The 26098-nt window shown below is 35.8% G+C and overlaps 1 protein-coding gene across 12 annotated transcripts in view; it reads left to right on the top strand.

Annotated features, from left to right (window-relative positions):
• The window catches only part of ankhd1 (ankyrin repeat and KH domain containing 1), a 139961-nt gene that overhangs the window by 62828 nt on the left and 51035 nt on the right, over positions 1 to 26098 (top strand). For 10 of the 12 annotated variants that reach the window (XM_073067542.1, XM_073067537.1, XM_073067533.1 and 7 more), the window contains 12 exons: positions 4146 to 4302; positions 6441 to 6588; positions 9348 to 9495; positions 9580 to 9813; positions 10489 to 10583; positions 11889 to 12126; positions 13073 to 13264; positions 14410 to 14519; positions 14779 to 14866; positions 17806 to 17933; positions 18048 to 18191; positions 19436 to 19538. In XM_073067542.1, the coding sequence (XP_072923643.1) occupies positions 4146 to 4302; positions 6441 to 6588; positions 9348 to 9495; positions 9580 to 9813; positions 10489 to 10583; positions 11889 to 12126; positions 13073 to 13264; positions 14410 to 14519; positions 14779 to 14866; positions 17806 to 17933; positions 18048 to 18191; positions 19436 to 19538 (1785 nt within the window). The remainder of the gene's footprint in view (positions 1 to 4145; positions 4303 to 6440; positions 6589 to 9347; positions 9496 to 9579; positions 9814 to 10488; positions 10584 to 11888; positions 12127 to 13072; positions 13265 to 14409; positions 14520 to 14778; positions 14867 to 17805; positions 17934 to 18047; positions 18192 to 19435; positions 19539 to 26098) is intronic. The other 2 variants (XM_073067538.1, XM_073067536.1) reach the window with 2 other exon arrangements.

Here is a 26098-nt window from a genome sequence, read left to right as displayed (position 1 = left end):
TTTGGTTTGAAGAAAACAGATTTAAGCAGCTGAAGTTATTTGGACCTCTTGAAAATGTGAAGCTCTGTAATTGCGATGATGGGCCCCACCAACCACAATGGTTTTTTATGTTGTGCTAGATGGGGATATTTTCCCTATAATTCTGACTTTAATTTTCTTAGAGCTACTTGGTGTCACAAATTGTCATGCAGGCAGTTACACTAACCTTGCACCTGGAAATGGGCTAATATTCGAACTGTGTAAGTAATGGTGTTGCCAGTTGTGGGCCGTATTGGTAAGTGCTTGATGACAGCACCAGTGAAGACACCCTTCATCAATTTGCTAAAGATCTAAGATAGAAGTAATGACACAATTATTGTCTGTATATGGTTTTGTATTGTGAAAAAAGGTGAGTAAATTTCCATCTTGTTAGATGCCTGTGCTGTGGTGCTGAAGCAACTTGGCCAGTGTAGTTACACAGCTAGTGTCTGTCTTGATACTTTGAAAGCTGAATTGAATTGTCTTCTGTGAAATTGGGAATCTTGCTCTGGATGATTGTTTTGAATTCATTAGTTGTACCCCATTGGCTTAGAGAGGATGTTCATGCAGTTTGGTATCATTAATGACATGGAGAATAGAACACTGAAGTGTTTTGGGACAATTGGATAATGAAAATGATTTTTTTCTTAATTAAATACAAGCTTTCTTAATTATGCGTCCTATTTGTGCCATTATTTTCCTAAATGTCAGCTGGTAAATACTCACTGAAAGGAAAACTAATATTACAGTTTTACAATTTTGCTTTTATCTGAGGAAAGGACTGTTTAAAATGCACTATTGGATATAGCTGAGTATCAGGAGATTTATGCCATCATTAAGGATGTTTTAATTTTTTGGGCTACAAATTCTGTTTGTAGTGACAACTAAAGCAAAGTTATGTGCAATTGATGTACATTGTAACTGTTGACAATTTCTAGAGCCTTTGGGGTGGGGGTGGTGTAGTGCAATAGGAATTTTGGAGAGTTTTAAGTGACCTATGTTACAGCCTTTTGTGGAACCATTACAAAAAAAACCTAATTTTATGGATGCCAAATTTAACCTGTTAATTCTGTGTGTTTTGAGATTTGATTATGACATTTTGATATCTTATTTGTGTTCATGACCATTTGTTAGTGTATTAAAATTAAAACCTTGTTTCTATTGGATTTGCTGTCTCAGAACTATGTAGCATTGCCTAGTCAGAGATCCTGGAGATCACCTGAGTGGTAGTTTTTTTTTGAGGCCAATGGTGAGTTCTTTTGCTGATTGGAAAAACTGAACTATAATCTGTCTGTGTCCAGGTTGGAAGCTGTGATAATTCCCATTGCCATCTAGTAGATTCAAATTTTAGTGTTCCCTGTCTCTTCATTTGGTTGAAATGATTTCTTGGTGGATTTATTAACTGAAAGTCTCCTGTGAGTAATATGTTGCAATGCTTTGGATCTCATTGTACCACTTCCGTCGGATGATGTCTTGCACTAAATTGTTTAAAGAAAACAAAATTCTGTGTGTGTGTCTGTGTGTGTGTGTGTGTGTGTGTCTGTGTGTATAAGATGGTTGTAATTTATTCTGGTCTCCCAAGTTTAGGGTGTCATGTTCAAATGAATGGGAATAATAATCTTAAACTAGGCTTTATCAATGGAGAGGGGGAGTATTCACACCATAAGGCCCAGTAAAATGCCCACTGGACTCCATATCGTGTTTGGTGATGAACTGTAGTAATGCATACTACATTATCCTAATGCTAATGAGTTTTAAATGCTAAAAGCTTGGAAGTTTCAGGCAGAACCACTAAATCAATCAAAAGTTCATCCTTGATAGCAAGGTTTCGACTGGAAACACCAGCAATGCCTGTGCTCTTTCATCCACGGCTTCCAATAGATGCTGTTTGACCTGATGGGCTGTGCTAGCACATTGTTCAAGGTTCAAACCAGAGCCTACTTAGCAGGGTTTAGTACTATCATAATTATGCTTAAGTCGCACATTTGTATTAGAACATGGAGTATAGCACAGGAACAGGCCTGTCAGCCCATGACTTTGAGCCAATCTAATTAAACTAATACTTTCCGTCTACACAATTCAAAAATATGTGCATTCAATAGAAATTACATGTATAAAAGTGACTTTTCTGTCCCCAAAACCACTTGCCATCCACATGGCAAACTCCAGTAAACCTGAATGCTTGAGATGTGGGTGCCAGATTAGATGAATTTCTGGCATATCTTTCTCCTATTAATGTCCCAACACATGATTAGTTCATCCTTTTTTTTTCCAGGTGGCATTATTTTCTAGAAAACCAGTTAATGGGGATAATGGGAACCAGAGCCCTGATAAATTTCAAGGTAGACCAACCAGAGTCACCTGGTGAGCCAGATGCTGATTCATTGGGATTTCTGAATTGTTAGATAATGGATTATTGAAGTTTGACTGCAATATATTTGGATGAATATAGCTCCAACAGTTATCGAAGTTCAATATCATATTGGATACCAATCAGTCTTTTTCCTGAGCAATTACATTACCCACTACATCATCTGTGAGATATTTTGCTGCAATTCAGTTTTTTCATTCTCCTACCATATGGATAAGGATAGCAGGTACATGTTGGTGCCAACACTTAAAAGTCTCATATTATCCCAGATTTTAAGTATTTCACTGTTTCTTTGCTCTTAAAAGGTATGTTTTTTTATTCTGAGGCTGCACCCTCTGGTCCTAGGCTCTCTCACTACAGGAAACATCCACTCCATGTCTACTCTATTTAGACCTTTCAATATTTGATAAGTTTCAACAAAATCCATGATCCACCCACCCCACCCCCGATTCTTCGAAACTCCAGTACAGGTCCAAAGCCATCAAATGCTTCGCCTGCTAACCCAGTTCATTCCTGGGAATTGTTAAGCAAAGCCTCAACATCTCTCATCAGCTGGGGTTCATGAAACCTGCCTGCTTTATTTGTTACCTTAACAGGGACATGCAAACCCTAAATGCTTGACATCACACTTTCTTTAGGAGATATTTTTCTTGAAGTTGTATACTAACCAGTCTGCATGTCTCAAGTTAAGACTTACTTTGGCAAATCAGGCACAAATCTGGAGTTAAGGTTACAGTAAAGGTTAATATTGTTGTGAATTAAAAATCACTATTACATTGCCTGAGGTGTAAAGACTTTAGAGAGGTGCTGAAGAAATTAACCATTTGCCTTATTTCTGGAGTTATTTTAGTAATGTGGATATTGAAGAATCTGGGTTTATGAAGGCACCTGACATGTATTTAAAGTCTTGCAGTAAGTAGATAGCCGATTTATGAGAAACAGTTTCTTTTGGCTGAATATTAAAGACATGAGCTGAAGCTGAAAGTGGCATGAAGAGTGAGTTAAGGATCTGGAATGCACTTGGGTTAATGCAGCCATATGATACAATTGTGTTTGAAAGGACATTGGATAATTGTGCAGTTTTCAGGGTCACGTGAATGAAGCTAGGGGATGGAATGAGTTGGATTCCTCTTTTGTAAACACATACAGACTTGATGGGCCAGATTTTCTCCTTATTGTGTCCATTCTTTGATTGTTAAGTTTAATCCCTTGACAAAATTCAGTGAATTTTTTTTGATTTGTGTCTTGAAATGTTTGTGCAACTTGAAAATAAATTTCTGTTGCATTTTTTTTTTCAGTTTTACTCAATTTTTGTCAAACTTGTAATGTGTATATTTGTTTGAAATTGATGGTTAAGGATTATGTTATATTGGGACATTATCTGTGATAGAAATATCTAATTTCTCATTGTGATAATCTTAATGTCATACATTTAAATAAGGAAGTGATTGGGAAAACATTTTTTTATTCTAAAAACGTCTAGTCTTAAAAACTATTGTTTCTTTCTAAAAGAAAATTGTTTCTTCAAAAGCACCCAAAAAGTAAATTCTATTGTTCTAATTGAAAATGTAAAGTTAGTTTGTGTTGTAGCATTTTCTTTAAGTTGCATGCTTAGTATGAAACTTGCTATGAATGTTTAACTATATGGTAGACTAACCTTGTGTGTGCATGGACCGCATTTAATGTATGGCTGTTGTGTTTGTGTCTTTGTTTATTCGCCTGCAACACTCCTACTAACTGTGAACGAAAACAAAAGGAATTGGTAAATTATCCACTGCTGATGGTAAAGCCTTCGCAGATCCCGAAGTACTCCGAAGACTGACTTCTTCTGTTAGCTGTGCGTTGGATGAAGCTGCTGCTGCCTTGACCCGGATGAGAGCAGAGAATACTCTAAATGCAGGACAAGCAGACAAGTACGTGTCTTTTTAATTTTGTGGGGACTGGATGGGGGTGGAAGGAAAATTTATTGAACAAAATCATATTAAAATGCAGAATTAGAGTTTCATAAAACAGATTTTACTGCTTGGGAGTCTGGATGCCTGTTCCTTTTTATTAAGCAGGCATTGACTGATTCCTTCCAGTAGTTTGTGTTAACAAAAAAATAACTTCCAGTTTTACTGTGTTATTATTTTCTATGACATGGGAATAATTACACCTTTTTTGATGTGCTCTCCATGTGTTTTTTGTTCGATTCTTCAATTTTAGCCATTCATTGCATAGCTTGTAGAACCTCTGACCAATTTTTACAAAGCACATTTCAATTGATGTGTGTATAGAGTTAAATTTACACATGTATTAAGCTTTATGCTACCCACATATCCAAAAAAATTGATTATTTTAAAAACTATCGTATTGTTAACTTGGACAGTAGTATTGAATCATTAAAAACCCATTAACATATTATAATATATGAGATTATAATCTCATTTTAAACCAACTTTTGAAGGCTCAATAAATTTGAATTTAAATTTGTGAAATTTGCTTGGCCATTCCAGCCATTTGGTAGCACGTTAGTGTTGCAGTTAGCATAACACTATTACAGTAACCGTGGTTCAATTCCACCACTGGCTGGAAGGAGTTTGTACTTCCTCCCTGTGACTGTTGTTTCCTCTGGGTACTTCCATATTCAAAAGATATGTGGATTAGCAGGTTGATTGGCCAAGTGGGTGTAATTGTGATGCACCAGCTCGTTGGGCCAGTTACAGTGCTGTATCTCAGAATAAAAAAAATAAATTCCAACTTTTTCTTTTGCCTCATTCCTTAATCTATGTTCTGCTTATTTTAAAATCAAAATTTTATTCCTGTATAACCTTTTTCTGCAGTTTCTTTTCCAACTTCAAAATCTAGCTTTCAAATTACTTTCACAACTAATTCTTTGATCAGTTTTTGACATATTATTGAATTTGGGTTAAGAATGGAAAGGTCCACTTTAATACACTTTTTTTGTATACATGTTATTGAATTGATTGGTAACAGTATGGGCATGAGTTCATTTTGTTATGGAGGGGGTGTGTATGTTTTAGAAGGACATTGTAGAGCAGGATGTGGATTGACCCTGTGCCTGGCTTTTAAAGGCCAAGTGAATTTTTAAATATATCAATTTATGATATAAATGATTACAGCAGATGATCAAATCATGATAGATATGCTGAAAAAAATGGAGTTAGATATAATTTGTGTGTGTACATGGGTTTCCCTACATGGCAAAGATCCTCTTCTAGAAATATGGTTCAATCTTTTGTGTATAATCTTGTGAGCAAATAGAACAGCAGGATATAATTTATTCACTAGAGTTCGTAAGGGTTAAGGGGTTGAATTCAAGAGTTGTTTCTAAAATGGATGTTAAAGTTATCATTGATACCACATGCATTAAAAGTGAACTTTGCAGAGCTGCACTTAATCTTCTGCCCTATTCCTAACTGTCTCCATGCTACCTTTTGAGTGAACTGTCATGATGTACAAGCCAGAAAGCAAAGACTCCTGAGATATTTTTGTTAAAGGAATCCTTTCCATGAATGAGATGAATATTGTCGTTATCCTTTAGTTTTCATCTTGTAAATTGTAACTTATAGGATCAAGTTAGTATTATTGTGTACCATTTCCCTGATCTAGATCTTGACCCTTGTATGTGTGTTTTTTTTAAGGTTACTGTTGATGTGCTTTTGCGAGTGATCAGACTGCTGTGTAGTCTAGGCTATAACCTGCCACAGATCATTGTTCAATATGTTTGATATGCTATAGAATAGATAAACACCATTTTGTGATTTCATCCTTAATCTCTGACTGGCTTTGTTGCTTTTCTGTTGTGGAAGCTATTTGCATTCAACATTTTTAAACTGGTAAATTTTCTAATGAAATTCTTTCCTAAAGATTTGAGCATACAATAAACCTTCTGGGATCTACATTTTGAAAATGAAATTTCATATGAATGTATTGCATCAGCTTATTTGGATTTTAAACTCATCTATTGGAACTAAGAAGTAAATTGAAATGCTATGTACAGCTTTAATAAAATCTGATTTTTTGTAAGAGAATATTTTTTTTTTGTTAGCCGAAGCCTGGCAGAAGCATGCTCAGATGGAGATGTAAACGCTGTCCGAAAACTACTCGATGAAGGTCGAAGTGTAAATGAACATACAGAAGAGGGTGAGAGTTTGCTGTGTTTGGCATGTTCAGCTGGTTACTATGAACTTGCACAAGTAAGTATTAATAGCACATTTGAGCACATTTGAATATACTTCAACATCCAGAATTTTGTCACTCTGCTGTTCACTTTTTTGGGATTTCTACCTTTTATGCATTTGTCTCTGATATTGAGTTGTTAAGTAACAAAAATGAATTATACAGCCACATTTATGCAAAAGTCATTTGAGATTTCAACAAAATTGCAGTTAGTTTACATAATTTTTGTTTTTGTTAATTAACGTCTAAACCTATAATGATGCAGGTTTATAAAATAGAGATATTTTAAAAGCACTGTTTTAAAAATAGAGATGGGATTATTTAAGTTGGAAATTAAATAAAAGGCCAAGGGATGAATATATTAGTATAAATTCAGTTGGTGCATTTGTAAAAGGAAAATGAGCTGTTCGAGTATGTGTTTGGTGAACCAAGCTAAACATGACAATGACTGCTGGAGTACTAATACAGTTCAGATGGTAGATGAAGAAATGGTTGCCCTGAACAGGAGGTAAAAGCATATTTTGGTGAGCAATTTGTAAAAGTGCTGGATGACTAATTTAACAGGGTAGAAGAGTGCTATAGCTAATAGTGCTGATGCCTCAGTGTCAGAGATGTGGATTCAGTCTTGACCTTGGATGCCAAATGTGTGGAGTTTGCATGTTCTTTCTGTGATGCTGTGGGATTCCTCTGGTTTCTTTTCATTATCTCAGTCATGCAGTTCGGTAGTCTAATTGGCCACTGTAAATTGCCTATAATCTGTAACTGAGTGGCAGAATCTTAATTTAATGAGAGTACAGGGAGAATTAAAAAATGGATTGATGCAGGATTAGTACAAATGAGTGACATGGATTTGGTTAGCCATAGGGCAGGTTTGTTTGTATCTTTCTGAGACTGATTTTGAGGAATTTAAAAAAAATGTTTGATTTTGAGACATGCTGGTAGATGTAGGTAATAGTGTGATTAGGCCCAGGAAAACATCGTAAACCTTACTTCCATACACTTCTAACTCCTGGATGAAAAAGTACGTGGAAAATTGGTTTATTAAGAGGTAGAAGTACATTTCTTCTCCCAAAGAGTTAAAATTGAGCATGTAAAGTATAACATCATCTCTATTTGTTATATTATGACAAATAATAGCTTGATATGATCTTGTGAACTATAATCATATTTAATTTGCAAAGTTGGCAAGGAACTTGATCAGATTTTAAGATAATATGAGTAATGGACAACAAAACAAAATTACTATCTGGAATCCAGAATTTGGAGACTAAGATCTGGCTGTCATTTTAAGACATTACAGCAGATGCCATCTCATTGACTCTTCATTCAATCCTGGACAACGAAGATGCATACATCAGTATCATCTTTATTGACAAAAGCTCAGCATTCAATGCCATCATCCCTTCAAAACTAATCAATAAGCTCCAAGACTCTGGCCTCAATACCTTCTTGTGCAGTTGGATCCTCAATTTCCTCACTTGTAGACCCAGTCAGTTTGGATTAGCAACAATATCTCCATGATCGCCATCAGAAAAAGGTGTACCACAAGACTGTGTACTTAGCCCCCTGCTGTACTCGCTTTATATTTATGATTGTGCAGCTAAGCTCAGCTCCAATGCCATTTTTAAGTTTGCTGCCAATGCCACTGTCACAGGCCAAATCAAAGGTGCTGATTAATCAGCAAATTGGGAAATCGAAAATCTGGCTGAGTTGTGCCATAAAAACCTCTTAAAGTCAGCAAGACCAAGGAGCTGATTATCGACTTCAGGAGAAGGAAATCAGAGCTCCATGAACCAATCCTCATTGTAGGATCAGAGATGGAGAATGTTTGCAACTTTAAGTTCCTCTGTTATTACTTTAGAGGACTGTCCTGGGCACAGCAAGTGAAATTACAAAGAAAGCCTCTACTTCCTCAAGAGTTATGCCGAGTCTTTGCAAATATCTAAAACTGTGACAGAATTCTATCATGAACAGTGGAGAGTATATTGATTGGCTGCATCACAACCTGGAATGGAAACACAAATGCCCATGAATGGAAAATCCTACAAAAAGTAGTGGATACAGCCCAGTACATCATGGGTAAAGCCCTCCCGCCAACGAGCACATCCGCATGAAATGTTGTCACAACAAAGCAACATCCATTATCAGGGGCCCCCTCCACCCAGGACATGCTTTCTTCTTGCTGCTGCCATCAGGAAGGTGGTACAGGAGTCTCGGGACTCACACCACAGTTATTACCCCTCAATCATTGGACTCCAACCGAAGGGGATAACTTCACTCAACCTCACTTGCCCCATCATTGAAATGTTCCGACAACCTATGGACTCACTTTCAAGGACTCTTTGTCTCATGTTCTGAATTTTTATTGCTTATTTATTTTTTTATTATTTCTTTTAGTACTTGCAGTTTGTTTTCTTTTGCATACTAGTTGAACACCCATTGATTCTGTTATGGTTATTATTCTATTATGGATTTATTGTGTATGCCTGCAAGAAAATGAATCACAGGGTTGTATATGGTAATAAATTTACTTTGAACTTGCAGGAAAGACAAAGTTGGAAACTCTTCTATAAATGGTAATTACCTTGGGTCAGTTAATTTTTAATCCAAGAGATTTTTATTAATAATATGAAGGTATTGTAGTTAAGTGAGTAGGTCACACATTGGCTGACCTATGTGAAAGATTGTGTATGCCCTATGAATTACAGTTCCAAACTGAAACTTATACTTGGTTTACCTTTTTGATTCCTATTAATTTAATAACTTGATTATTTAGGTTCTACTAGCTGTGCACGCTAATGTTGAAGATCGGGGCATCAAAGGAGATATAACCCCATTGATGGCAGCTGCCAGTGGAGGCTATGTAGACATAGTAAAATTGCTGTTGGCCCATGACGCTGATGTAAATGCTCAGTCTTCAACAGGTAGGTAGAAATGGTAGTTGGCAATCTAACTTGACTTCCTTTGTAAAGACTTCTTATCTCAGTTAACATTTCTACATTCTTCAGGAAACACAGCACTTACATATGCCTGTGCAGGAGGGTTTGTTGATGTTGTAAAAGTACTTCTGAAAGCAGGAGCCAATATTGAGGATCACAATGAAAATGGTCATACACCTCTGATGGAAGCAGCAAGTGCTGGCCATGTTGAAGTTGCTCGGGTGCTTTTAGAATATGGCGCTGGAATCAATACTCATTCAAATGAGTTCAAGGAAAGTGCACTTACGTTGGCATGTTACAAAGGTATGATCATTAAACTTTAATATCAATCATGATGTGACAAGAGGATATAGGATATATGTGACAAGGCAAAGCTTGTTTTGACTATAATCCACGTCTTCATCTCAAAGTAGAAGCATTGAATCTACTTCTAGAACAATGTAAATTAAGTTATTTACTACCATGTAAGAAATCAGATAAGACCTCTTTGCTAGCAAGAAATTCTCAGTGAATTTAGCATTGATGCAGAATTTTTATTATAAACTAAGCAAAAAATTGCCCTGTGTAGCTAGTCAGAGGATCCAAGTTAAAGGCTTGTGCAGTTGTATGCTATCTGAGCTATGTCTTAACACCACTATCAACTTTTTAGCAACCCTTGCATCAATTTTTATGCTCTGTTTGAAATAATTCAGACAAAGCATCATGCCCTACACCCTTTCCCTCGTCTCCCCTTCATCCTCAAAGCTGAAGCAAGGGAAAGCTAAAAGAACATTCACCAAGAAGTTTCATATACAGTGTTTATTCTGGAATATTGAGAGTGCAGTATATGAATCAACTATTTTCTATGGCAAAAATTTGAGGACTTTATTTAGTCTGAAAAATGAAGTTTAAGCGTACAACTTTTAACCATTCACATGAAAGCTATTTTAAATCTAAATTATTCTATGTGTCATTTCTAACTACCCTGTGTTTCTACAGGTCATTTGGAAATGGTGCGGTTTCTTCTTGATGCTGGTGCTGATCAGGAACACAAAACTGATGAGATGCATACAGCTTTAATGGAGGCATGTATGGTAAGTGTTTTTATTATTTATTTCCCCACCTCTTAAAATTCTTTTGGGTCTTACTCAATATATTAAAATTTGTTAACAGTTTTGCATTAATGTTAATTTTACTGAACAAAATGTTTATCTAGTCCAATTAATTTTCAAATACAGACTGACGCCATCTGATGGAAAGTAATGCCAGTAAATTTGCTTTAAAAGTAGATCAAAACACTGCATTGAGGAACTTATGAAAATTCAACTCAACTCCTTTGTCAAGTCATTTGCTTTTCTTTTGGCTCTTCATGATTGCATAACTCAAGCACCAATTTTCATGCATTTAGTTGGCTGCGTGTATTCCACAATATGAACGGTCTTCATTTATTAATGAATGTTAATTACATACACTTACAATTTTTATGTGAAGTAAATTGCTGGCTGCTTGAAATCTTAAATGACATGAAATGCTGATGGAATTTGGGCAGTGTGGAAGAAGAAAAGAACATTCTTTGAAGACTGTGCTGTGGATAAAGGAGGACTGATTTAAGCTTTTCAAACATTTAATGAGTTTTTCCATTTGTGGTTATGACAAAATATAAAAACTCATGGAAGGGTATTGATGTGGATAGATTGGCTTGCTTATAATAGGCCAAATAGTTTACAAAATGTAACAACTGATATACTCTAGGGATTGGTACCAGGCTCTCAACTTTTTACAATTTGGGTAAATATTTTGGAAGAGGGCACTGAGTGATTGCGAATGGTGTAAAGGTGGGTAGTAAAGTAAGTTATGAGGTTGACTTCATAAAATAACTTGTAAAGAAGACATAAGGAAGCAATGGATAAGTTGACTTAACAAAGATCTGGCAAATGGAGTACAATCTGCATAAATGTGAAATTGTTCATTTTGGCAGGAATTTTTTTTTAAACAGTATTGAAAATTGTGAGAAGTAGAGTGGTAAGGGTGATCTAGTTCATGATATGGTAAAGGCCTGTGTGTATGTACTTTCAGTGATAGGAACATCAAATGATGTTATTGTTCATTGCTAGGGTAATCATGAACATAGTTCATTAGGCTTCAATTGGATAAGACCATATCTGGCATATCTCGTCCATTGGCTTGAGCAACTAAGTGGATCATTTCTACTTCTAATTGAGTCATTGGTACGGGATGGATCTGAACACTTAACAATTCCTCTCTCAATACAGCATTATTTGCTGAACATTTCCAGGAGTTATGATTGATTTTTATATATTTGAAGGTGCATTTGATCTGTGAATATTGCAATGGAATGTGCTGGATATTAATGTATGACGATTAACTTTGCCAAACAGGATGGCCATGTTGAAGTAGCTCGGCTTCTTTTGGATAGTGGTGCTCAAGTAAACATGCCAGCTGATTCTTTTGAGTCGCCATTGACTCTTGCTGCTTGTGGTGGTCATGTGGAACTAGCGGCTTTGCTCATAGAAAGAGGAGCCAACCTTGAAGAAGTAAATGATGAAGGATATACACCATTAATGGAAGCATCACGAGAAGGTCATGAGGAAATGGTAGCTTTGCTGCTTGCTCAGGGTATGAAATATCTCTTGCATTCAGAAATAACACTCATTGACAGACTGTAATGAAACAATTGACTAATAACTGAACATTCCATATACATTTAATTTTGATTCAAATCCACCTTTTTAAGGCAAGAATGTAAAAGCATGTTGAAATGAGCCTTAATTGCCCATTGAGCCTTTCATTATGAACAATTATCCAGTTGTGCTTGTTAGACCAATTTAATGTACCTTTATTTCAAATATTTAAAGTCATGATCTTTTAGTTTAAGATTTAAGATGATTTGCCTAATTAAGCTGTGGTAAAGCTTTTTCCATTTGCAGGTCATGTTTAATGTTAAAGTTATAGGGAGTTTTAGCTATGATAAATAATCTGTTTCATGAAGGGCTGAGTGTTGTATTCAGATATGGGTTAAGTTACTATAAGGATGCAGAAAGGCTGCAATAGAAAATTGATGGGCTAAGTGAGTAAAAAAAAATAAGACAAATGTTTTTTGAGGAACTTATGGGTATTCTGTAAGGACTGGGAGTATACAACTTATTAACAAAGAGTGAATCTGTAAATTGTATAAAATGCAACTATACTTATTTTTATGATGAGCCAATAGTATGTGTAGTCAGAATTGTAATTATATAGGACCTTGAGACCACCATTGAAATGCTGCTGTAGTTTTCTCTTTATTCTGAGAAAGATGTACTTAAGGAGACAAGTAAAAATTCTCATGACTGATATTAGATGGACGTGAGAGGTGAAAATTGAAAATGGCCTTGCCATGTTTGTTGTTGAGAAATTTTCTAGCTAAAGGCTATGCTTGATGAGAGCTTTCCTATTAAGAATTCTGAATCTGGGTCATGAAGAGATTGAATGTTTTAGTATTTAGTGTTGAGGTAGATGATCAGCCATAATTCTGCTTGACCAGGACTTCATAAATAACTTAACCCTACTGGGATTCTTTTAGGAGCCAATATAAATGCGCAGACAGAAGAAACCCAGGAAACGGCATTAACACTAGCTTGCTGTGGCGGATTCTTGGAAGTTGCAGATTTTTTAATAAAGGCGGGAGCTGACATTGAATTGGGCTGCTCTACGCCATTGATGGAGGCTGCTCAAGAAGGTCATCTTGAATTGGTCAAGTATTTACTTGCGTCAGGTATGTTTTGATTTGCTAGTGGTTTTCTACTTTACGAATTCTGGGAATTTTTGTATTACAGTCTGACATTCCTAATGCACAGTATTTTGCAAGTTTTGATGTCCTGAACATCATATGTTTCATATATGATACATCATATATGTATCTGTCCTTCATTATGATTATTTTCAGAAACAGAGCTGGGTTCAAAGCTGGAATCAGATCTGAGAGCTCTAGAAGCCTTAGTGCAAACTGACATTAGGGAATAGAGTTGACATTAGTTAAGTAAAATTTGTTTCAAAATTGACATTTAAATTTAACTTTAAAATGTTAATGTCATAACAAGAGAAACATTAATTAGTACTATAATAGAATTAATTAATTAGGACTAATGTCATCAATATCATAAAACAAGATAAACAAAAATCAATTAATACTTAGACCCCCAGCAACGTTGGGTGGAATCTGATTAAACTTTCTTTCTACACCTGTTACAATGATGCTAGTATGGACAAGACTTGCCACTTCTTGCTACTTTTCTTGAAATGGTGAAAGTGTTGGCAGATGTTACGAATCTTGACTTTTTATTTTTGGCAAATTGTTAAAACAGAACAGATATTTTAACTTGGCATCTCTATTGAGATAAATGTGTAGTTCAGTCCAAACACACACTTGTGTGCATTAATTTTGGTGTTCAAATTTGCTAGGAACAAAAGCAATTATAATACCTTGTCTTACATTACATTTGAGCTTCCAAAATAATCTTTAATCAGTTGTTTAAAGCAAAGCAGTTTACCATATTAAGACTGTATTTTATTAATACTAATAATTAAAACTCAGTTGTGCTTATAATAGGGTTGAAAAGAAAAAGTAGTTGTAATTGATGAAATAGTATCTCTTTCAAATAGTAAGACTAAAGGCCCAAATGTGAAAGACTGTCGATTTACTATCTTTTATAACAAAGTTCTTCAAACCTGGCATCTGAGGTAGAAACAGAACTCTGAATTTTTTTTTTTTTTATAAAGCTTTATCCAATGACATTTTTCTATCATGTAAATTTATAATTCAAAATTTACATTTTAAATCTAAGTTGTAAATGCTTAGGAATGCTTAGGCTAATAAATTTTTGTCTATATTAATGTATGCATAATTTTTGCTTTTATTAGGGGCGAATGTGCATGCCACAACAGCTACAGGGGATACAGCCTTAACTTATGCCTGTGAAAATGGGCATACTGATGTTGCTGATGTTCTTCTGCAAGCAGGAGCTGATTTGGTAATTAAAATTTCCTGTAACATTAAACTATCACAACAGGTAGGCGCTAACATGGTAATTTGACTGACTATAATATATAAATCTATTTTTAGCATTCAATTATTTGAAATATAATTAATTGAAAGCTGTAATTTAACTTTACTGAATTATTTGGAACTTCAGAGTACTTTGACAACTTCATTAAATTGCATGTAGATTTTACGGAATTAGATTCTGCTTAAGGCTCTTCATGAGGTTCCTAAAACCTTTGTTTTAACAGGAACATGAATCTGAAGGTGGGAGGACACCACTGATGAAAGCTGCAAGAGCTGGACATTTGTGTACAGTACAATTCCTCATTAGTAAAGGTGAACCAGTTGTCATTTGTCTTCTACAATGTCCTGACTATAAACTTTTTTTTCTCCCCCTTCCCCACTTTCTGCCTGAAAGTCCAATTTATAAAATGCAATTTTAAAAGTTAATGCATCAGTTGATGTTTATAACCCACCTTCATGTATGCTGGTTGTTAATGCATATGATGTATTTCACTGTATATTTCAATGCAGAAATGACAAATAAAGTTCTATCATGAATTTAAGACAATGTTAATCAGTTTTCTCTGAGAGACAAATCAACATACAAGTAATATTGTTCAGATATCAGAAATATGCTTTTGGTTTACCAATCCCATTAGTACAATGGGAAACCTGTTTACTTAATAGCAAACCAGATTTAGATTGAGGCAATCTGGGTTCTGTTAGTGATTTTTGGAAGTATTTTCAAGTGTGGAAGAGCACTGCAAGAAAGCTTGATGGTTGTTCTAAATTCACTTAAATTGAACTTAAAGAGATGATCCTGACATTAGGTAAACAATCACAAAATGCTTGAATTCAGCAAGTCAGAGAGCATCAATGTAAGGAAATAAACAGTCGATGTTTCGGGCTGAGACCCTTAAGCAAGACTGGAATGGAAGGAGTCATAAACATTGTTAAAACATTATGGTTTGTGGCTCTGCAACTCTTTTAGGAAATGTTCTGGATCCTTATCACTAATGTTTCTGTCCATTTTAATTGCACTTATTAGAAGAGCCTCAAACTTCACAGCAGTGTTTCTGCCTCCAGTTCCAAATCGTCAAAGAAATATATTCCACTGTTGAAAATTCTTCTAATTTTAGTTTCATTTCAAGTTGTTGATTCTAGGGTAGAAGAGATCCTTCCAATTTGCTCTCTTTCTCCTTAGTTTCCACAAGTCTCCCTCAACCTCCCTACTGTAGAAAATTATCTTGTGTCGTTTTTGTTTTCTTCATGGCTGCAAATTTCCAGTATTGACATCACTATAATTTTGTTATTTCAATTATTTTTCTTTTTATTATGTTGATTAGAATTGTATTCAATATTTCAACAATTTAACTGGTGCTCTATCATTCTATGTAAATACATGGCCCTCGGCAAACAAAAGAGAGCATTCCTTATGTCTCTTAACTATTTTATCAATGTGTCAGCAGCCTTGAAGGATCTGATCGCTAGAACTCAAAGGCCTTTTCAGTTCTGCACATCACACATCTTCTACCCTGCTCCTACCCCTCATACCTAATGCATCGCCCTTGCCTTGTTGCATCAGCTAACCCAGCCAGTTCTATTGTGGGCACTAGCTTCTCCAGCATTGGAGGCATCTTCAACTGGTGATGCCTCAAAAAGGTAACATCTGTCATTAAGGCCTCCCCATCACCCAGGGCATTACCTCTTAACAAGGAGGAAATACAGGAGACTGAAAGTACACACTCAGCATTTTAGGAACAGCTTCTTCCCTACTCCCATCAAATTACTGAATAGACAGTTAACCCATGTATACCAGCTCACTTTATTTTGCTGTCTTCTTTGTGCTACTTATTTAATGCCAATGATATTAAACCAACTTCTAATTCTGCTCTTCCTAAATCGATTTCTTTAGTCTTCTGAAGACATCAGAATTTAATCGAATTCCATTTGCCACATTTCTGCCCAGATGACCAAGCCATCTGTATCTTTGTTCATACCTTTGGAACATTATTTTTAATAACCTTTCAGTGTAGAAATGTGCATCAACTATTACCTCAGTTTGATAATCTCCCTTGGATCCAATAGGCTTTTACTCTTTTGACCAGTCTGCCATATTGGACTTGTCAAACCTCCTCATAAATTTGCTAACCCCATTAACCCTCCTCATTACACAAAAGAATTCAATCAAGCATGTTGAGCATGACCACCTGAATTCTAATAATTGGCAGAACTGAAGTTAATCTGGATTTTGATTTCTTGATTTATTTTTATAACAATGATGCCCTCCAATTTTAAGTTTCACTCCTGTAACCATGGGGATTTAAAAAAAGTACAGTGGGATCTTCTGCGATTTCCACCCTTGCTCTTTTTAACACAGCCTAATATGCATTTTATCAGGGCCAGCCAATTTATCCATCTTCAAAGGTGATAAGTCTTTAACCTATGTTTATCCTATCCAATTCTTGTTCACCTTAACTACACCACTTACATTGAATCTATCCTTTGTGAAATCCCAAAAAAATTGGGAAACTGTCCCACATCCTTCACCTTCACGCATGGGCTATTTTTGTCCTGTCTTTCTCTTTAATATCTCCTTGTTCTTCCTGCACTTAAAACACTTTTGGAGTTTATTGGCAACATTAATTGATTGCTGAACAGCTAGGTAGTATGTAGTGTTGCTGCTGATCACTGCTGGTATTTATGTTCAAACTTGACTTTAGCAGCTCTCTGGACAGTTCAGTTTCTTCTGTTTCTTCAAATTTCCTTTGATTTCTCAGACATGAATATATATTATCCCATAGTGTTAGTTAAAACAACATAGGTCTGAGAGGTTCATAAAGCAATTACTTTATGTACTTTAAATTTCTTTAATTATTTACTTAGTTGCTCTAGATTTACTTGGCTCATAATTAAGTATAAAGGTTAGTTTGTCTTACTTCAGCCACCTCAATAGCGTTGTGCCCAACTAGGCAAAGTTGCTTAACTAAAAGTAATTTTTTTGTAACAAGTAACTGCACAGCAACTGTTTTTGTTCTTTTATGTGATCTACATGTCATAAGAATTATCTTTAAGTGGCGTTGCAGGTTAGGTTATTGTATTACCATTAATCTAGAGCTATAGTTGGGTTAGAATGGTAAAGATGTTTTTTCTCTAAAAGGATATGAGTGAACTGTGGGATTTTTCTAACACAGGAATTAAGTAAATATGCTGTGCTACTGCTATTATCAAGCCACAATTGCTCCATAATGACTTGGCTTTTATCTTTTTAGGAGCCAATGTGAACAGAGCTACAGCTAATAATGATCACACTGTAGTGTCTTTGGCATGTGCTGGAGGACATCTTGCTGTTGTTGAACTCCTTTTAGCACATGGAGCTGATCCTACACACCGATTAAAGGTATTGAATATGTGCTTTTTAGGGCAAATTTTGTAGACTACACTTTGCATGGAATTCTGATGTAGGAAATGCTAAACAAAATTCCTTTAATTAAACTAACTTTGTATTCCTCAGGATGGCTCTACAATGCTCATAGAAGCTGCTAAAGGAGGGCATACAAATGTAGTGTCATACTTGTTAGACTATCCAAACAACATCTTGCCTGTACCAGGCCCAGATGTGGCTCAGCTCACACCACCTTCTCATGATCAGTCTCAGGTGAGGTTTCAAATTATTTTCAATTTATATTGCTTCCACTGCAGAAGTAAATTTAAATTACCCGTTTCATTTAAGCTGATTTTTCCAGCTGGGAATTTGTTTTTGAAGCCAATTGTGAATACCCACTAACAAAAGTGAGTAGATGCATTAACCTGGGTGTGTAACCTTGATATATATTCAAGATATTCTTGTCAAAGTTTGAAATTTTGGTTGATTATAACTATTACTGCATAAACTTGCATGCACTTCATTTTAACCCCATATTTTAAGCCTGTTAGCTATAAATTGCTCTATTTTCAGTTTTGCTTATCTTGGCTCAAATTTGCAATAGGTGCACAATGAACACTAGTATTTTTACTAAAGCGGATAAAGAAATAACACTAGGATATTTGACTCAGTGCCTGTCCTGCTGTTTAGTTAAATCAAAATTAATTTCCGATTATAGTATCACTCTTACCCACAACTCTCATATCTCTTGATTTCTTTTATATTGTAAAGCCCTGTTAGTCATTCCTTGTATATACTGTGGATGTATGTTGAGGAATCACAGTACTGTGGAGTAAAAAATACAAAAGATTCATGAAGAGTTTTCAAAATAGCACTCCCTCATTGATAATGATTTTCCCCCCAGTTCCAGACTGGCCACTCAGGGCAAGCTTTCTTCCAGCACCTACCTTGCTATGCCCTTTATAAATCTATGTAAGTTATATATAGATTTGTATAGCTTATATAGATTATATAGTTATATAATATAAGTTGGTACCAGGGATGCACAAGTTCAATTATGTGAATAAATGAGAGAAATTGACATCTTTCTCTTTAATGTTTAGAAGGTTAAGGGGAAGAAAAGTAATCTGTATATTTAATGTCATGGTAGGTTTTGGGCAATAAGGAACTGTTGGCAAAAAAAAAGAGATTGCTTCCAGTTGCAAAAGGATCAGTAAACAGCAGTCTCCTGATTTAGACAACTAACCAATCATCTCCATGAAATGGAGAGATGCTTTAAAAGAGGGAACAATTTGTAAAGCTATAGAAAAATAACAAGTAAATGAAACTTGTTGCTTATTCAAAGCATTGGCACAGATATAATGGGTTTGCATCCATGATTGGCTTTGATTCTTAAAAAGCTTTAATAAATATTGGAATGTTTGAATAATCTGAATTGCATCTGAAAATAGTTACTATTTTTGGATGAATGTGTGGGTTTATATGATAACTGGCTTATTCTGTAATTTTTTCCCCAGGCTCCCAGGGTACCAGTACAAGCTCTCGCCATGGTAGTTCCACCCCAAGAGCCTGATCAATCTCCAGCAAATGTTGGAGCTTCTCTTTCTGTAATTAATAAAGGTGAGTTTTTGATTGTTTTAATAGGTTGAGGGAGGGTATCATGTTACTTGTGGATTGTAAATTTGTACTTCCCTTCTAATCATTAGGGGTCTGAGTCTTAAAGAATTTACAATAAAAGAGAATATGGGAAGTAGACTTTATTTGAAACAAACACAAATTTCAATGAAGGAAGCTTACCCCATGAGTAGTTTTTGCATGATTTAAGCTTGATGTTCTAGTTAACTGAAGTTTTAATGCTATTGTGTTTCTTTTTAAAATAAGATTTTCTGCCCAAAATAAGTTTCATGGATTTTTGGTAGACTGTCAAATAGTTTAGTCAATTGGCAGGTTTAAATAGATTTCATGTCAATTTTAAATGGTGGGATGATGGCAATAATAAACCTTTGTTAGGAACTACTAACTTGTCACTTTAAGGCTAGAGAGTAGGAAATCTTGCTATTACTTTGAGCAAGATGTGCTAATATATCAAAATTGTGATTTCATTAAAGGTAGTTCTATGTGAAAATGAAGTTCTTTTCACAAGAAATATAGGACTGAGATTTGGGATGGATTTTTGACAAAAGTGGATGTAATTGCATGGAGATGACTGGCCTGTACTCAGAGTCGTTCTTGATATCAAATAAAGATCTGGGCAAAGCAGTTAAAGAGGAAGCCTGGCACACAAACCTAGGTGCAAGATCAAGATGGTATTTATTGCTAGCTGTTTTATATATACAGCTCACTTCAGTTCTTGTGAATTGAAAAATAGTTTTAGGGCCTGCACAGCATATACTGTATGTGGTTTGCTTAAGAGATCTAGATAGAATCAAAGTAGAGTTGAATAGTGCAGAATGTGTAGTGGACTTCTCAACTTCGTGGCATTTTATATTGTAAGACTGAGAAAACATCTTGACCCAGTTCCTTATTCAGACCCCAAGAAGAAGCTAGAAACTTCGGGAATGAATAATTTTTTAATGGAAGTTATGTACTGAGTCCAGTATTTTTATAAGGATAGTTAGAAGAGCTGGTGCTTTCTTGTGTCAGAGATGAGAGGCATTTATCAGCTGTCAGCTGTCGCAAGGAATGTTATCTTCAGGTCTTTCAAAGTTGTTGTGATATCTTTGTCTTTGAAACATTTCTGTAAGATTAGTTTACTTTGTCAAGATGAATGATCACTAATGGTAGATTTACTTGTAGGTGGCATGCTTTGCTCACCATGTTAACCAGGGCATTTAGTAGATGGCTGTCTTGAATTCTGAATAGGAGCCATTGGAGTATGTTTAGGGATGTTTACTCCCTATTTAATTTTATCAAAATCCCAATGCATTAAAAGGCGGTGGGTGTTTCTACATGAGAGCTGTAGGACTGAACTGTGGTCTGAAGTTTTTGACAAAAGGAGAAAACAGTTGTATTAAGATAACTCTAGCTTGTACTTAAAGGTAGTGTCATCCTAATTGCCAAATGAAAGACCTAGGTTAAGCACTTGATGAGGAAGCTTGGTACATACGCTGTTTGGATGTCTGCCTGGCATTAAGCTGTTATACACAGGTCATTCTACAATACTGAAAGCCATGGCCTACGGTTATAGTGGGGGGGAGGCTGGTGAAAATGTAAGGAAAGGATTGCCAAGAGCTTTCCATCTTTAATAATGAACTCATAGATAATTTGTAGGTAATCATCTCAATAATTAAGTCAGCCAAATTTTAATTGTCTCTATCTCAGCACCTTTATTAACGGTTATTTGTAAAGTCCTTTGAAATACCTCATTATTTTGAACTTTATTTAAAGTTAAGTTTCTATTAGCAGTTGTTAGAACATATTTAATCAAAGAAGGCCACAAAATAACTTGTGTATAGATCCTTCAGTGATGTTGCAGCAGCAAGCAGTTTTTACTGAAATGCCACGTTACAAACTGAAATGTGAAGTTTGTGCTGTATTCAACAGCACAGTATATGGGCTCATCAGTTCTGTTGTGCACTTTGTTACTCCTGAGTATTTCCAATTGTCTCCCATTATCTTCAGGGCTTGAATTTTGCTTCTTATGTAATTATCAATTGAAGATTAAACTAGTTGGGAAGATGAGGAAGAAGGTTAGTAATAGTGTGCCTTTGGGTCCTGTATTAAAATCTTAATGCGGATAGGTAGGAAGGAATCAACTTTCCACAACTGACTTGATCCAAAACTTGAGTTGGCTAGCTTTGTAGTTAGTAGTGCTGTACATGACCAGCAAGCCCGATTATAAGGAATGCTGGTGTAGAGCCTGTAAGCTGAATAGCATAACTGATAGACCCAGTCATGTCAGATTCAGTTCTGTTTAGGTGCATATTCCAATTAAAATATTTAAATTTTCATTGGATTATGCTGTCTCATAGCATCTTGTCTTAGTACTTTAGAAAGCTCAAGATGATTTTCTTGGTTACAAGATAACTAAGAAAGTCAAGACCATTGGGTGCAGTTATTTGGTGTTTAATCCTCAAACATGTTTTAGATTTAGGGTAATCATTGGATTAGGCCAGGTAAAAAATAACAAAATTGCAAGTATTTCAACTAGTTGTGATTGGACCTATTTTCTACCTGGGGAGAAAATTCAAAAATCAGAAGTGCAAAGATACTTCGGAGTCCTTGTGCAAGGACTCTCTAAGGATTAGCTTGCTGGTTGTGTTGGTGGTAAGGAAGGCTTTTGCAATGTTTGTACTAATTTCAAGAGGACCAGAATATGAGAGCAAGGATGTATTATTGAGGAATTACAAGGTATTGGTCAGACCACATTTGGAGTATTGTGAGGGATTTTGGCACCGTATCGAAGAAAAGATGTGCTGGCATTGTAGAGGGTCCAGAGGAGGTTCATATGAATGATTCTGGTAAAGAATAGGTAACATGAGGAGCTCACCCGTACTCATTGATGTATCTCATTGAAACCCATCAAACATTGAAAGATCTGGATAGAGTACCTAACCTATAGTGGGAAACTTTTTATGCTCTTGTTCTGGTAAAATCTTTTGTTACCCTCTCGTGAAATATTTAGATAAGAAGGAAAGATAGTAGTCAACTGCTACTTTAGATAAATATGATATATATTAATGGAATTTGTAATGGAGTGTGTAAAGACACTCAGTTTAGCCTTGGAAATACTGTGATGTTTCCACAACAGTGAATGGTGCTGATAATGGGAACAATACTATGCTTGCCTTTGCCAAAAGATGGAAATTCAAAGTCCTATGGATGCTTGTTTTTAGATGTAAAGGTGAGTATCTTCATTACATTCTGAGAATAGAAACCAGTTAGGGATTCCTTTGAGAAATTAATGAGGTCTTTACCATTAGAACAGATTGGTCAAGGTTTTCCAGTTGACACCACACACAGAGTGCTGGAGGAACTCAGCATGTCAGGCAGCATCTTTGGCGGGAAATGGGTAGTTGACATTTTGGTGAACACCCTTCATCTGGACTGAAAGAAGAAAGTATAAGAAGGTGATGGGAGGGAAGGAGTGGATTCAGGTGAGGGAGAGGAAGAGTGGGAATGATATCTGAAGCTGGGAGGCGATAAATTGGTGAATTAAATGTTCATGCCCTCATGTTTTGACTATCCAGGTGGAATATGAAGTGCAATTCCTCTAATTTGCATATACCCTTAACTTGTAGAGGAGGCTGAGGGCAGGCATGCCAGTATAGGAATAGGAAGGAGAATAAAAGTCGCTGGCAACTGGGAGATCCAGGTGGCTGTGGTAGAGTGAAGATGCTGTTGAAGTGGTCACTGTATCTGGAGGGGATTTAGAGGAGGCTGGACTGGATGCAATAAATAATGCCAGTGAATTTGCACCACTTGCAAATGTCGCTTAGGGCCCTGGATGGTGGTGATGTGAGAGGCGTAGGGGCAGGTGTTCTTTTGTTGTTATAGGAGAGTGTGTCTGGGGAGGGATGAGCAGACGAGGGAGACGTAGAGAGAGGGTTCCCTGCGGGGAAATGAGGGGAAAATGTGGCTCGTGGGATTCCATTTATAGATGGCAGAAGCTGCAGAGAATGTTAGGGTGATAGATGAGGACCAGCAGAAGTCTACTCCTGTTCTGCCTGGGATGGGGAGAGGGAAAGGAATTTGACACTGTTAACATGACAATTCTTGATATTGACCTCAAAGATTCAGTGAAAAAAATAAAAAAACACAAAATGCTGGCAGAACTCAGCAGGCCAGACAGCATCTATGGGAGGAGGTAATAATGACGTTTCGGGCCGAAACCCTTGTCTGGCCTGCTGAGTTCTGCCAGCATTTTGTGTTTTTAATTTATTTCCAGCATCTGCAGATTCACTCGTGTTGTCAAAGATTCAGTGACTTGGTGAGTCTAGATTTGCATGTATATAAGATTTTCTTCCTTGAAGGACATGAATAAACTAGATGGGATTTTATGACAACTGAGTAGTTTACTAGCTACTTTTATTGAGGCTAACTTTTCACCCTAAATTCTAGTTATTTTGATATAACTTGAATTTAAATTCTTGGTTGCAATATTCAAACTGTGTCTTGAGACCAACAAGTCAGGGCTGCAATAAAATAATAGGTAACAAGTTGAGCAGCCAGGGAATGCAATTGTTTGATTTTATTTTAGATTACCTTCAGTGTTGCAGCTTTAGTTGTAGCATATGCAGGGATGAAGAGATATGCTGCTGAAGGGTTTGCGGACTTTAACAGTGGAAGGCCTATTCTGGCCAAGCTCAGTGTCAGAGGCATAAGGCAAAGAAACGGTCCATCACTGCTGCACTGGTAATTGCACCCAACTATTCTAATCCCATTTAGCACATAACCTCTCTAAATTGGACAGTTCCTGGAAGGAGAAACCAGCAGTGGTAGCCATGATTGAACAAACTGAGAACATTCATGGCATTTAAGTCCAAGCTTTAGTATGCAGTTGTTTCACCTTAACAGTTTTAATTGTAAAATCCTCAGTTTTAAATTGAAATGGTTAATGTTGAAATGCATTTAAGCCACACTGGTGACAAAAGGTTGCCTCCTTTTTATATTGAGCTTTTCCAAATGAATAAGACTTGTCAAATCCCTTTCAGGTCTTTAAAAGGCAGATACTCTACTGCATTATTAACTGTTGATGGAAATTACAAGGGTTACTTAAATGCATCAACCCAAACAACATAGTCTGAACATTGTTTTAAAAGGAGAGCTGTTGTTAGCATCTGTAACAGGTCTGTAACAGGTTCACATATGGGATCCTGTATGCAGTGTGAAATGTACTCCTAGGATTGAGATTTCACACAGCAGGTGACAATCCTTATCACACTGGTACAATGGTATGAAAGCAGCCTTTTCCAGTTCCATTTTAAGATGTTCAGTACAAAAATGCAGAAATGAACAAACTGCCTTAATGAAAACATCCTGCTTTGAGTGTGATACACAGATATCTCCTTGCTACTCTTCATCAAGGCTTAATTTAGTTTTATCACAAATATTGAACATTTTGACTTGTTCTTAAATTATAACCAACAAAAATCTATACTGATAGGTAGCATCTTTTATTTCCAATAAATATATAAACTTTTCTCCAAATATTGCAGCATTGTAGCAATGAGCTCTTATTTATAAATATGTTAATTCAATGAAGATTAATCTTAAAAACTAATATCTGCAGAGCTAAAAGACATAGTTTGCTGTTTCAATCTGATAACCAATACTTTCTCCAAATTTTAGGTACTTGCATGCCATAATAATGACAAGGATTTTTTTAACTGTTCAAAATGGAGTAGTTATATGAGCATTCAGTTCTATGTCCCCTTGTCAGTTTTTAAATAATATTTAAAGCATCAGTTGCAAGGTCATGGCATGTTAATTAGATACAAACCATCTCATCTTAATTGTATCCTTACTTTTGTTTCAGAGATTTAGTAAAAGTGACCTCCTTAGAAAACTTTAAGGATATCCAGAAGCAAATTCCAAATAAAATCCATTTTGTATTGTCTTAAGTAAATCAGTAAATTGTTCCCATCACTTGTTATTTTTGCAAGCATGCATAAAGGCTGAAAATGTTATCTGATGATACATTTTAGCAAATGATAATATTGCCCAATAGTTTTGCATAGAAGCACTAATTTTTCAATAAGCAAATCATGGCAGTACCATAATGAATTATGTAAAACAAAAATTAACTTGTGCTGGAAATTTGCTGTCTGTCAGTGATACCAATTAGTCAATTGGTGATAACATGAAATCATTACAGGCCTTGGATCTTTGTTAATAAACTTACTTCAAAACAAAAAAAGTCTTTCTGTGAGCTTTCTCAAGTAATACATTTTTGTGGAATAATTCTGGCTTCCTTGCCGAATAAACAATTAAGATTAGCTAGAATGCATTCTTTTTCCATCAACAATATGTGTGACCTATGCAGTTATTGAGGCAGCCCTGAAGCTTCAATATTTCTATTTTCTTTGGTAAAAATTATGCATTTTGAGCTCTGATAATTGTCCTTATTACTAATGCACTTTTTCCCTCTCCTCCCCATATCTTCAGTGAAAATGATATTAAAGTACTGACATAGTAAATCTGCCTTTGGCCAATCGAATATTTTTTTTCAAACAGCACTT

The sequence above is a fragment of the Hemitrygon akajei genome, chromosome 15, assembly GCF_048418815.1.
Source record: "Hemitrygon akajei chromosome 15, sHemAka1.3, whole genome shotgun sequence".
NCBI classification, from domain to species: domain Eukaryota; kingdom Metazoa; phylum Chordata; class Chondrichthyes; order Myliobatiformes; family Dasyatidae; genus Hemitrygon; species Hemitrygon akajei.
Note: the sequence above shows the minus strand (reverse complement) of the source record. Positions and strands in the feature narration are given on the sequence as shown.